The sequence below is a fragment of the Megalopta genalis genome, chromosome 6, assembly GCF_051020955.1.
Source record: "Megalopta genalis isolate 19385.01 chromosome 6, iyMegGena1_principal, whole genome shotgun sequence".
Lineage (NCBI taxonomy): Eukaryota > Metazoa > Arthropoda > Insecta > Hymenoptera > Halictidae > Megalopta > Megalopta genalis.
In genome coordinates this window covers 10,594,166-10,607,113 of record NC_135018.1, presented here as the reverse complement: position 1 = coordinate 10,607,113, position 12,948 = coordinate 10,594,166, and the positions used below count along the sequence as shown (strand labels likewise).

Below are 12,948 nucleotides of genomic sequence, written 5' to 3'. Positions count from 1 at the left end.
CAACAGAATAGAACACATTATTACACAAAAATTCAACACAGGATACAATAAAATGAAATTGTAACAATAATTTTGTAATTAGTAGGTTCAAATATTCGATTTTGCATGATTCCAGTCAGATCTTGTCGTATTGTTTCTTGTATCTATCCACGACCTTTATAAAACGATCTTTTACAGGCTTGATTTTATAGTTATGAAACAGTGTTATATAAGTGTTTAAACAATGTCGAAGCAGTTTTCAAAAATCCCTTGAAGATAAACTTTTTGAGAAACGATTTTGCTCAAAGCATGTAAAAGTTTCTTAAAGTAAAATCGTTTCATTGCACGTTATTTTGAGAATTATTACTTTGGTCATACTTGAAATAAATTCATTATCTGAAATTGTTAACGTTTCAAATAGATTAATATTATTTGTATTTTCAAATAACAACGTTGAAGATAACGATTCGAAATTAATTATTTGAAATGGTTATTTCTTACTTTCATTGGAAATAAAATTTGACCAGGTTTGTGTATTATCTTGAAACTGAGAAACAGCGGTACTAATTTTGATGAAACTTGAAAGTTTGTCCATTAGATTGCTTATATCTCTGAAAAAACACCGGCTATATTTTATCACGCTAATTTATTAGAGGGGTCGAACAACAATGGTAAAAGTGAAGTAAGTTGGAGCAAAACGAGCGTCCGTGCGGCTTTTATTGCATACGTTTTGCTTAAACTGTTAAAGATAATATATCAAACTGCTGTATAGAAAAATTGTTGGCAATAACAAGAACTACCAGAAAAAGCCCGCCACAGTAAACATCCATGTACTACAGATATCTTACAATAAACATTTTTATTTTACGAGTTGTAGTAAAACAAAAGTTGGAATTTTTATCAAAGAGAATTGTGTATTTACCTCGAATATAGTAGCTCGTAATCTTTAGAAGCAACGGAAACATATTTTTTAAAATAAAATATAATTTCTTGTTGCCGAACAAAATTGTTGAACGTGCACGTTTTTCATTCAGTAATGGTTTGTTATTAATCGACTGTAATAACGCTTCGTTTAATTAATTGTTCTACTTGTTTCTGCGTATTTCGTTATGGTTTCCCATTTATTTTTGTATTTCATTTGCCCGGTATACGTGTTACGGCCGGTGTTATTTATTCGGACATTATTTACTATTTACATGAAAAACGGAACACTCGCGATCCATGAATACGTTACGCACATAGTAAATAAACATAAATAAACGAAATTACTAGAAGAGTTCTTTTATATCATTATATTATAGTTATTTTTACGTGTATCGCAGCAATTCGAAATATCGAGTCGTTTTTCAGCGATGTTGCTTTTCTCCTGGAAAGAATTCTCTCCGCAGGAGAATGTTTCTCTATCTCTCAATGAAGATTCAGTGTACTTTATTTACGAAATGTGTCCCACAAACTTTCCAGATTCCCGAGCGAGCTTTACAAGCTCTGAGAAAGTTCTGAAGAATCCAGTCGAGTGAATCTTCTTAAAGTCTTTCTATATATATATACAAATATTCCCGCGCTTCCTAACGATATTTACATTATCGAGGCGTAAGATAAATAAAAAGCACGAGACCAATATACAGTGATTCGCATTAATATTTGGACACGATATTATCAGAAAAATTATTGCTCCTTTTTACTGTTTACGATAGTATTATTGAATCAATTGTTTTCTCATGTAATAAAGCACTTCTTAAAGTAAGTAGAAACATAAATTTTGTTTAATTATTGCACATGTTCGTTTGTATAATAAGCGATAAACAAGATTGTGACAAAATTTAACATCGCAAAAACATTCGGACACAACATCTTAGATGCTAGAGTAAAATACGTCGCTAACACACATTGTTTACCAACAAATTTTATTTGCAAAATTAATGTACAAAATATCCATTGTATAACATAAAACCGACAAAAGAGAAGCAAAAATGATGTATTATTTGTCTTTCCCTAAAATCCGAATGAAAAATAACATTCTATTTGTGAATAAAAAATAATAAATATGGACCAAATAGAGAATGTGGCCTGTGTGTCGAAAGAAAGAATTGAATAAAAGAAAAATATTCGTCCACATGTTCTCCCGTTTCTTCTGGTTTAAAAACGGTCTCGTTTAGCTTTTATTTTGGAGCAGGGAGCAAAATTCTCGGTATGCCTCGTTACATCGAGTCTATGTAACGCGCCTTCATACACTCAGCGAGAGGGAAGTACAAAGATAAGACACTGTATCAAATAACGCGCATAACAACATACTCGAGAATTTAACTATTTATTTGAATTCAACACATTTGTTGTTGTTAGCACAGTTGTCTTAACACATTAATCGAAATAACAAAAACTGAATGAAATTAAAGCAATTTATTCAATAAAATAAAAACTGAGACGTTATTTATGGATATTAAAAACTCTTTTAATTCTCATGAAGTTTACGACTCGCAAGTTTTAATAGACTCAAATCCATCGGAGTAGAAATTAACTTTTAAATTTGAATAAAGAATTCCGTCAGCCAGTTACAGTGGGGTACATGACAGTTGTATTAAACATTAAAACAATATCTTGTTTAAACTCGTGAACGAAGATACCATTTATGTTGATAAATATTTAGCGCCGATTAAAATAGCTGTTCAACTTAATTAGAATGAAATTGTGATGAAATTAAAATATACTAAAAAATTTAATAATTTATTAATAACGTAATTAAGCCGGTTTATTATATTCACTGCTTCTGCAATAAAAGTCCTATATTACCTCTAAATTACGAACGCTTTTTACTGTGATCAAACTATTATTCAAAGGATAATTATACTCTGTAATTACGAGTTGCATTCCGAGTTGCGTTTAGGAAATCTCTGCTTGGATAAGCGTTAAATACACTTACTGAAATAATAATAATTCATCTGTAGCTCGGAACTGACAGAACGCGAACGAACGCAAAGTAATTTTAATCCACAACAAAATTCTATTGAGAAATCGATGTGAACTTTTATATAATCGCATAAATAAATAAACAAGGCAACAGTTGCAGCTGGGTACAGATAATTCTACATTCAATGCACAAATATTAAAAATTTTCTGATACAACCTGCACACTCGAGAAGTAACATGAACGATTTATTTATTAGCGCTACTATTTCAAATAGAACTGAATACCGACTTGAGAGCCGATTCCAATAAAAATATTCTTATATAACTATTGTAAGGCCAACTGTAAACTACCGTGTCACGAAACATATGAAATGAAATTGGTCTCGACATATTGAAGCGAAACATTGCGAAAGATAATTAGACGATACATACATTGTACCATAAATAACCGTGGTAAGAAAAGTTTCGACGACAATAAGCGCATTAATTGATATGCCTCAAGGATAAAGACGGAGAAACAATGAAAGAACAGATGATGAAACCGACGAAAGCGATAGAAAGAGAAGGACAATGTGTAAGCACGCGTGTGAGAATGAGAAGGAAAAAGAGGGTGTCCCAGTTGGCACGCAAAAATAGTGATCGCGACTGAGTTTTGCCAATTTAAGGAACTGTTTCCCTCGATCCCATTTCTGGAACTCTCGGCGAGGCTACGGAATACCCCATTCTGGAAATCTGTCGTTGCTGCCATCCTTTCTTACCACGCCCTCAGTTTGTCAGTCAAAAGGAACGTATTCTGGCGAACTTCGTTGTTACGACCGACTCGTGCAAGTTTCTCCATTACCAGCTCGTATTTTATTAACACAGTGCCGAAAATCAATCCCAAAAGTTCTCAAAATCCACAAAATCTACGTTATTTAATCAACGAAATTGAAACTAGAAAGTTAAATTTATCATAGTGGATAGTATTTAAACTCTTTCGAATTCCAATCATCCTAGTGAAATTCAGTTTGTTCGAATAGGATAGTAGAGCCGGTTACTGTGGAGTAACCAAATTCTGAGCCTTTAATTTGTTTTTGGGCATAATTAACTTCATATTTATAGAATAAGACATATTAAATTCTTTTCATTCTTTCATTTTATTTATTTTTTAATAAAAAATCAACTATTCTTTTAAAGAATATTAAAGAATTTTTCAAAGAATTTAAATTTATTCTTTCATTTTGTCTATATTTGAATAACGAATTCGTCATCTCTAAGTAAGAATTGAAACATTTCTTTTAGAATATTGCAATCAATGAATACATAGAGTGCTATAAAGATTGCACTGAAGATCTTTGCAATATGTTTATTACGCCTTTACTGAATTTAAAGTAATTGAGTGTACACACTTGAACTATAATGTGCAAAATCAAATTCTAAAGAAAATAATGAAGTGGAGAATGTAATTGCCTTAATTCTCACGTCAAACAGCTGCAAAGCTCGTTTGCCAATTTTCAGCAATACTTCTAACGATGCATCATTTGTTAAGCGACGCATTTAACACGTTCCGTGCCGAGCTTTTTTTACTCGAATCTTCACACTTTGATATTTTACTAAAACTTGATGTATTACGTGCAATATTATTAATTCTCGTACACATAACAACGTAACAAAAACTTATCAACGCCCATTCTTGCGGTGGAAATTGATTCTTCGGTTCTAAATTTCTTGTAAACAATTTGTTCAGTTCACTAAGTAAACATGCAAGCGTGTACCATCGATGGTACACGTGGCACGGAACGTGTTAATGGCTAATAATCGAATGTATCCAATGTAAAAGAATTCACAAGAATTCAATGATATAGATCGCTCAAATTAAGTCCAAGTGAATGTTTGAACGCTAGTAACGCTATCAAATTTCCGATAAAACGTTTACTCGATTCGTTTAAAGTAACTTACCCCTAAGTGCATCCGCCGTTGTCGCCAGAGGACCTTGCAGAGTACTGCTGTACTGTTGGATTACGCAGTGAAAATCTTCTTTTGGTAAATGTCTCAACGCTTCTTCAGTCTCTAGGCTACAACACATGCCGTTGCACGTCGCTGAAACAAAATCAATAATTAAACAAAATAAAATATTAATCTATACGAAAGAAGATTTTAACCGCTCTGCATAAAATATTCCAGTTACGTGGGAAGTTGCGCATTCGTCATTCTCGCGAATTACTGCAGCAGAAACAGTGTTTTAAAATCAACGGGGTTGTAATAAATCACACGTGCATCCGTGTGGAAGTACATACAAAGGGGAAAAGGAAAAATAGACTCAGACGCATTTATCGTGTACACATGCGTAACGAGCACTATCTGAAAAAGTAATTATTAGACTGCGGAAAATATTTTTCCTCTTTTATTAATTATAATATGTTTTAACTCTTCTAATGTCTCTTTACGATTTTGTATCTAATCTATTCATGTTTATCATAAATAAACAAAATCCGCAGTCTAGTAATTACCAAGCATGTTAGTTTAATCGTAGAATGATTCTGTTACTCTGTAAAATGACAGAACTTCAAGTAAGCCACCGCAGCTCGTGAAAAGACGTAAGTTTACGACATCACCTGTGGATGTGTTCATTTCATTAAGATTCTATTTTAAAAGCCGAGTCTTCGTGTTCAAGATTTTTATAATTCCAATAACTGTAAAAGGAAAAAATCAAAAACCAGTAATACTGGCTGGTTCGGTAATTTTAGTTTTAATTCAAATAGCCAAGATTCTATTGCAATTTGAAAATTACTAAAACTTTCGCATTCGCACGCTCGTACAAGCAAATTTTGCTTCCCACTTTCCAAAATTCTTATACTGACAGAATTTCGAGGGATAAAGTTATGCGTCGTCGAAACACGCAGCGACGCGTCGCGACACGACAGTCTCCTCGTGAAACGTTGATCGATCGCGATAATAACGACCAACGATTATAATGATTATTGAACGGACCTTTTTGCAGATGAAATTGTCGTTCGCCGGAAACGCGAAGAGAAGGTTTCGCGTCTCGAAACTCGACCTCGACTCGTCGTCTCATACAATTACGACACGAAGAGGACGATTGCTCGATAAAATAGGATAGACTGACATCTATGTCGCGGAGGTCACGGACGGGGACAAATAGAACGGGGCTAACGGGATCCTCAAGAGGTCCTGGCGCGTTCCAATAGGTCCTTTTGGCCTCGTTCTAGGTTTCAAACCACCTCTTTCTATTCGCCGCCGATCGTCTGTCCTCGCTGCAATTGTACGTGTGCCCCATTTCGCCAAACTTATTGCACCCCGCGCACACGATTTGCATACTTGCACGCGCCACGCAAACAACCGATTTCCTCCAATCGCTCTTAACAGTGCTGGGCAAAATATTATTTCAAATTGTACATACTTATTTTTATTCGAATATCAAATACACTCGTTACCCAATTTATGCGGCACTTTTTTACGCGATCTGAATTTACGCAACCAGCAAATCCTGGTAAATCTCTTGAATCAGGCGAGACATTAGAAAGTGCTGTTCCGGACAAAATTTAATGAAATATTGCAACATATATTAGCAAATATATGAAAACTTAGTAAAAGAAAATATTGAGGAAGAATTGTCCGAAAATATTTACATTAACAACGAAAATAAAGTCAAACTTCCGAATATTAGGTTAAATTAATTTAAATTTAAATAAGTTTATAAGTTAAATTTATATTCTGAGTGTTCGATGAAAACGCAAACAAAATCGCAAAATATTGTGCGAAAACTGGCGTACACGATGAGATCATTGTATAAAAATGTGTCCCACAGAAAATAAAATGTACAAAGATCATCGTACAGAATTTGTATCTTCGCAAAGATGTAATATCGTATATTTGTTTTTAATGAGGTGATTCCGTTTGCTGAGCGCGTCGATAGAAAAAAATGTAACACATCAGAAGAACATGAATTATCTCATGCATCAAGAGATGCGATCGCTTCTTCTGCAATTTCATTCAATTCTCCTCGAGTTTCGTTTAACAAGCTTCACGCAACGGAAATTGGAAAACTAACTGACGCCTGTTATCGACGACATGTTCGTAAAACTGCAACTACAATCTATGAAACGATTGGTTTGATATTTTTACAAATATAGCGTGGGATTGCTTTTGATACCTCAAATACTTTTTGAACTGCGAATGATCGAAGTTAATTTTTCAACGTGTTAAGTGACTTTTCGATTCTATCTACTGCCATTTCTACAAATGATTGAATTTTTTAAAAATCTATATCCTATATATTTAAAAATACAATACAATTTTTTCGATAAAGATACTTGCAACTTTTGTCAACAGCGGCGGTAATCCAACATATTTGATTAATTAATTATCATTAATTTTCTATGACAAAAATTCTCGAAAACAGCAAATGTTTGATAAAACAATACATCCTGATCTTTTGTTAAGTACATAAACAAATAATGTTTGCAACTCTTGCAATAAATATTCACCGTTAATGGATTAAATACTGATAACAGAAAAATAATGTTTTATTCATCCATAGATTTAATAAGACAAAGAGTTAATTAAGAATCGTATTTAACACTAAAAATTGCTAAAATTATAAAGACGCTTTCCTAGGAAATGATGGCATAAATTTCTTAATTAAAGTATACACTGCAAATCAAAATTGTGGAAAGTCTAAATAAATTCGATCTTACCATTCTTATGGAACAACATACATTAGTCAGTTTTAATGCTCAGTAGGTTAATTGTTAACCAATTCAGAGAAATGTACTATGTTCGATACGCTTGATCGGATAAAATTCAACGCTTTTCCACTCGCGCGAATCTTGAATATGATTTCATCCTTCATCCGCGGATACGCCATGAAGAAAAAAGGAACAAAGAGCGAAAACCTTTAGCCGTGAGAACGAAGCCGTTTCAGTCTCGCGATGAACCACACCACACCCTGACGCATCGTAAAGCGTTCGAGACATTCTCACTGTCGGTCCCTTTTATACCCTTTTTTCGTTCCCTTCTATCTTTATCCGTGGCGCCTTCGTCATTTCGAATGATTCAAGACGGAACTCGTCGCACAGGTACAAGAATCGACCGTCCTGGCAACATTAAAAAGAACCGATACGTATCTACGTGTACTGGGTGGCCAGAAATATGTAATCCTATCAGGTGCAAAACCACCAGCAGAAAACGTGAAATGAAGTTTTTCACTAATTAAACATTCCACCTCGTCCATTGGACGCTTAATAATCATTTAAAAAATATAGGGTATATCGAACAGCATCGATTGCTTCAAGGTATTTAATAGTTCAGGACTGTAATAATATGGGGTCCTCGATAGTTGCTTGATAATTATTTTGTTACCGCATTATAATTCAACTGAATAGTTTCAAATTTTTATTACACACTCTTTCAGAGGAATGATTGAATAAATTTCTTAACACCGAAACTCTATCGATCTCTTAACAACTAATCTATAATTGTTTTATAACTATGACCAAATTAAATTTATGCCAACTTCTACGATTTATATTGCAATACATATATGTATGCTCGAACGAAGAAGTTCACCTAAAAATTTCTCATAGAAACATTTTGATAATGTCAGAAATTGTAAAAGGAAAACATCAGAAACCTTTGATTTTGACTGATTTGGTAGTGCTAGTATTAATGCAAGCATACGTTAATGTGATGAAAAGTCTAAATAAATTTAGCCTCGTCACTGTTAGTAGTAACACACGTAGGACAGTTTTAATGCTCGGCACGACACACTGATTTTTGTTAAATAACTATTGGAGCATAGTATTAAGAATTTCGAGTACTGCTTTGAAACCGAAGCTATGCCGCAGCGCATTTGTTATACTCTCGACATTGACCTTGGCAACAAACATAGTAAAGTCATTATGTCGGCAAGGTGGATCCTATACAACTACCTGACCCGTTCGCATGACTCACCCTCTATATTGCCAAAGTTGGAGCATTCAGGTATAGAGTGGTATGCGTAAAGAAAATCATCCGAAACAAGCAAGATGCGGGAGGTCTCCCAAGCCAATTCTTTCACCAAGTTCACCGTAAATGCTACGGTGAAACCGTAAATTCTACAGGGTGTTTCACGCAACCTTTGATACTCTAAATGCAGTCGTCACACTTAAAGCTTCAAAGAACATTTCCTATATTTGCATAGTTTTCTCAGGAACACGATACATTTTGGTGATAAAAATGTAATGAATAGACTGCAGAATTTTATGGAAAATAATAATTGTTTGCATTGATTTCAAGATACAGGAGATACATAAACATTTAACTTTTACGTTGACAATTTTAACGAGTTGAAAATAGTACAACAGCATCTTCAAATTCTTGAAACGTTCTCATTCTCTCAATTTCATCTGCTTGTTTCAATTACTTACAGTAATAGGTCATGGAAAGTCACTGAAGATCGTGTAAATAAAAATATTATTTCAATTTTTGAACATGCCATAATGAAATTGAAAATTAGACACAGACTGTCGACTTAAATTTTTTAGTAAAATCATAGAACTCTTCTTAATACTTAATCATTCTTATCAAATGATACAAATTTTGTATGAAATATTTTCCAAATATTTCAAATGCAGGAACGAAATGCATCCATATGCTACAGATATGGATAAAATTAGAAATCTACTTGGTAGAGCAAGTGATTCGAGACACAGACATTCGCGTGTGTAAGAAAATATTATTGCACATTTTAAATTTATTATAACAGCTTCGCTAGCATTCTACGATCTTGCAACATTCAGTGCGCGCACAGGCACAGAGAGGCAAACCTGGTACTTAAAATTGGTTAACGTAACATGAATTTCATCGTTTTCCTCTTTGAAATCGTTCATAACGGTCGATAGTATTTGCGATAAATTGGTGTGCAGATTTCAAACAAGTAATATACGAGGGTCGATAGACACTAGACAGTTTTTAATTATAGGTGGGCTGCGACGAACGATTCGAGAAATCAATAATTTTACAAAGCCGTTAAACCTTTCAAAGAACGTTGATTAAAAATTCTCCAAATTCTATGAAACGCGAAACATACGATGAATCTGACGCGGGTGAATATGTATTTTGATTAAATTTCCATCGAAAATACGAAAAAATTTCAAACGAATAAAATTCTTCGCCTCCATATCAAAATGTAAAGGTAATCTTAACTTTTTCCAAATGAAAAATGATTTTGTTGTACAATGCCTTATAATGGTGCAGTAATCTCACTTTTTGACGATCTGCAAAGACAAAATTGTTCGGACTTCGAATAAAATTTATAGAATATCAAAATTACTCATTTCTCGTTAACCCTCTACGCTCCAAAAGTATTTTCTTTCTTTTAGAATTTGTTACAACATTAAGCTTTAAATAATCTTGTGGCCGATTTTTAGCGGAGTCACTGTACGTTTCGTTGTACATCGTTCCGAAGAATGAGAAATACGAGCTCGACAATAATAATACCAACGAACGACGACGGACAATACGTTAATGTACGGTGCAGTTGTGGCTGTGTTGTCTCTCGACCGAAAAATATCGATTTCTTATTCCCCCGAGAAATCGAACACTTTTTTCCGAATGTCGCGTCATACCGTGACGCGTTCCATAAAACCGGCGTGGAATCGTAAAGTTCCCGTCACAGAAGACGCACCATCGTCCGGGTGTCCTTCCTTTTTGCCTCTCTATGATCCTTTTGTGCACATCGCTGAGAGCACCTTGACCGGCCCGAGGTAGCGCCACAGAGGATACTCAGGTACCAGAGAAAACCTGCTCACAGTTTTCCGCCACGATTTTTCATGATTCGTCGTTAGCAGCCTATTGTTCGCTACTTCCAGTGGGGATATACTTCTGGAACAGCCGCTTACGGATTTATCGGTTTTATTTGGTGCGCGAATGATTCGTCGGCAGAGATGCGTAAGAGGATTCAGAGTGGACCTCTCGGCTCCACTTTATCCATCTTATCATTTTTTTCTTTTTCATGCACGTTTTCAACGAGTTCTTCTTTTGTTATCTCGCGGCGAATGTGTGTGTGTTCATTCGATGAATTTGAAGTTTTATCGACACACGTTTTCGTCATCCGATTTGCTAATTATTTTTATATTTCCGAATCAATCAATATATTAACGTCCCAACGTATTGCCGTGAGAATGGGTACAGCAGAGCTTCGGTTTTATTCGAACTAAACTGGAAAACATCAGCATCTCCGGATAATAAAACAGCTATGCTTTATACTTCATTTAAGGCGCCACATTAAATGTTTACCGACTTGTACGATTAATAATATTGCCTGCGGTTCTATCGTAACGTCCTTTTATTTCGCGTGTAATAATTAATGCAAATCTGTATTACATAATAACCACCGTAAAATTCTTATAAGTTATGCCTTGTATCGGCGAACGAGGCGCTCACAATAATTCTTATGTCGAGAAGTGATCGTAGCAGTCACACATGAAAGAAATCTTAATCTTAAATTCACAATAGAAATTGAATCATTTAATGCTGCAGTTTTTTATAGTTCACGTAATCACAACTACGAAGGATACTTAAATAGCCTATTTCAAGTAGATACAACTCTATGTAAGAGATACGTTCAATAATTTAAATAGAAACGTAATTGTTCTACATTACTTATACATCTGTAATTATGTTTGGGAATTATTACATGTAATTTTATTATATTTAGATATCTAGTATAATAATGCAATCAAATAGCAAACAACAAGTTGAAACAGGTAGAACTAGTAAAGGGTCGTAATAAAAATGTGGATGCACAGCTGAGAAACAATGACAGCAAGTGTGAAATTTAAAAGACGATGCGTATGATTGTAAAGTGACTTCTAGACTGCGGATTTTTATGCGAAATAAAAATTGTTCGCATCAACTGCAAAACATAGAAACTAAATAACAAATTTATTCGTTCATTTATTATTTCAGTAGATTAAAAATAATATGGATATTTTTTTAAATCATTTCAATCTTTCTACTATTTTAAATCGCAACCACCCAATTTTGCTACAAATGCATAAAATCCGCAGGCTAGTGATTTCATAACTGGTCTGTGTGAAACCGAAGTATTTTCAATTGTAACCTTATTAAGAGAATGTTATACATCTCAAGCTAATCCAATCGTGTTAAAATACTAATTAGCATTATCACGAATAGGTACAAAGACAGTGTTATTCACGGACACCCCAGATATTAAATTAAGGGCCCAGACAACAGTCACAAAGCCATTCTCCGCGTAATTTGTCGTTTTAAATTAAGAACATTAACGTCATTGTACTTCAATTGGAGGCTGCCGCGGACGATTATCTCTATCCATTTACTCCATTAGGTGTGATGTACAGCACTTGATGTACGGAAGCAGATAAAACCGGAAGTGCATAAAACCGGAAGCTACATCAGTGACCCTTCTCCCTCGATTCGACAAGTGGTTACAGACGTGTAAAATGGGTTAGGATAGGGATAGGATCGTGCACAGAGAAAAAGAGAGAGAGAGAGAGAGAGAGAGAGAGAGAGAAAGAGAAAATAGAGAACCGTTGGCTCATTCAGGTTTCTCGCGACCAGTAATAGCACTCCAGAAATCGGTACGCGATCGGTATCGCGGATAATACCATTTACGACTTGGTTTCACAGTCTTTACGACGTCCGAACCTGTTCGTGATATGCGAACTTTCTCCATACGTGACCGCTCAATTGCGTAGCCACGCTACGTCACAAACTATTGTATTGTTGGACGCGAGAAGAGCTTCGGCGAGAAATGTCAGATTCGAGAAAAACGTCTGCAAGCATGAAAACTAAAGTTTGCCAACATTTAACAAAGTTGACTCATCATCTTGATACAGTTCAAATAGTATAGTATATATTAGTAGTTATATATAGTATATTATTATAGTATTATTATATATATTATTATATATTATTATAGTATATATTATAGTTATATAGTATAGTATTTATCAATGTACATAAAGTGAATGCATACAATAGGATAAATCATAAAGTGAGTACCTAACTGGAACGAAAACGAACCTACTTGTATGTACTTTA

The 12,948-nt window shown here is 34.4% G+C and overlaps 1 protein-coding gene across 1 annotated transcript in view; it reads right to left on the bottom strand.

The window, feature by feature from the left end:
• dally (division abnormally delayed protein) overlaps positions 1–12,948 on the bottom strand; it is a 219,796-nt gene that overhangs the window by 204,094 nt on the left and 2,754 nt on the right. Inside the window, exon 2 of the mRNA XM_033482407.2 lies at positions 4,822–4,962. Coding sequence (XP_033338298.1) covers positions 4,822–4,962 — 141 coding nt within the window. The remainder of the gene's footprint in view (positions 1–4,821; positions 4,963–12,948) is intronic.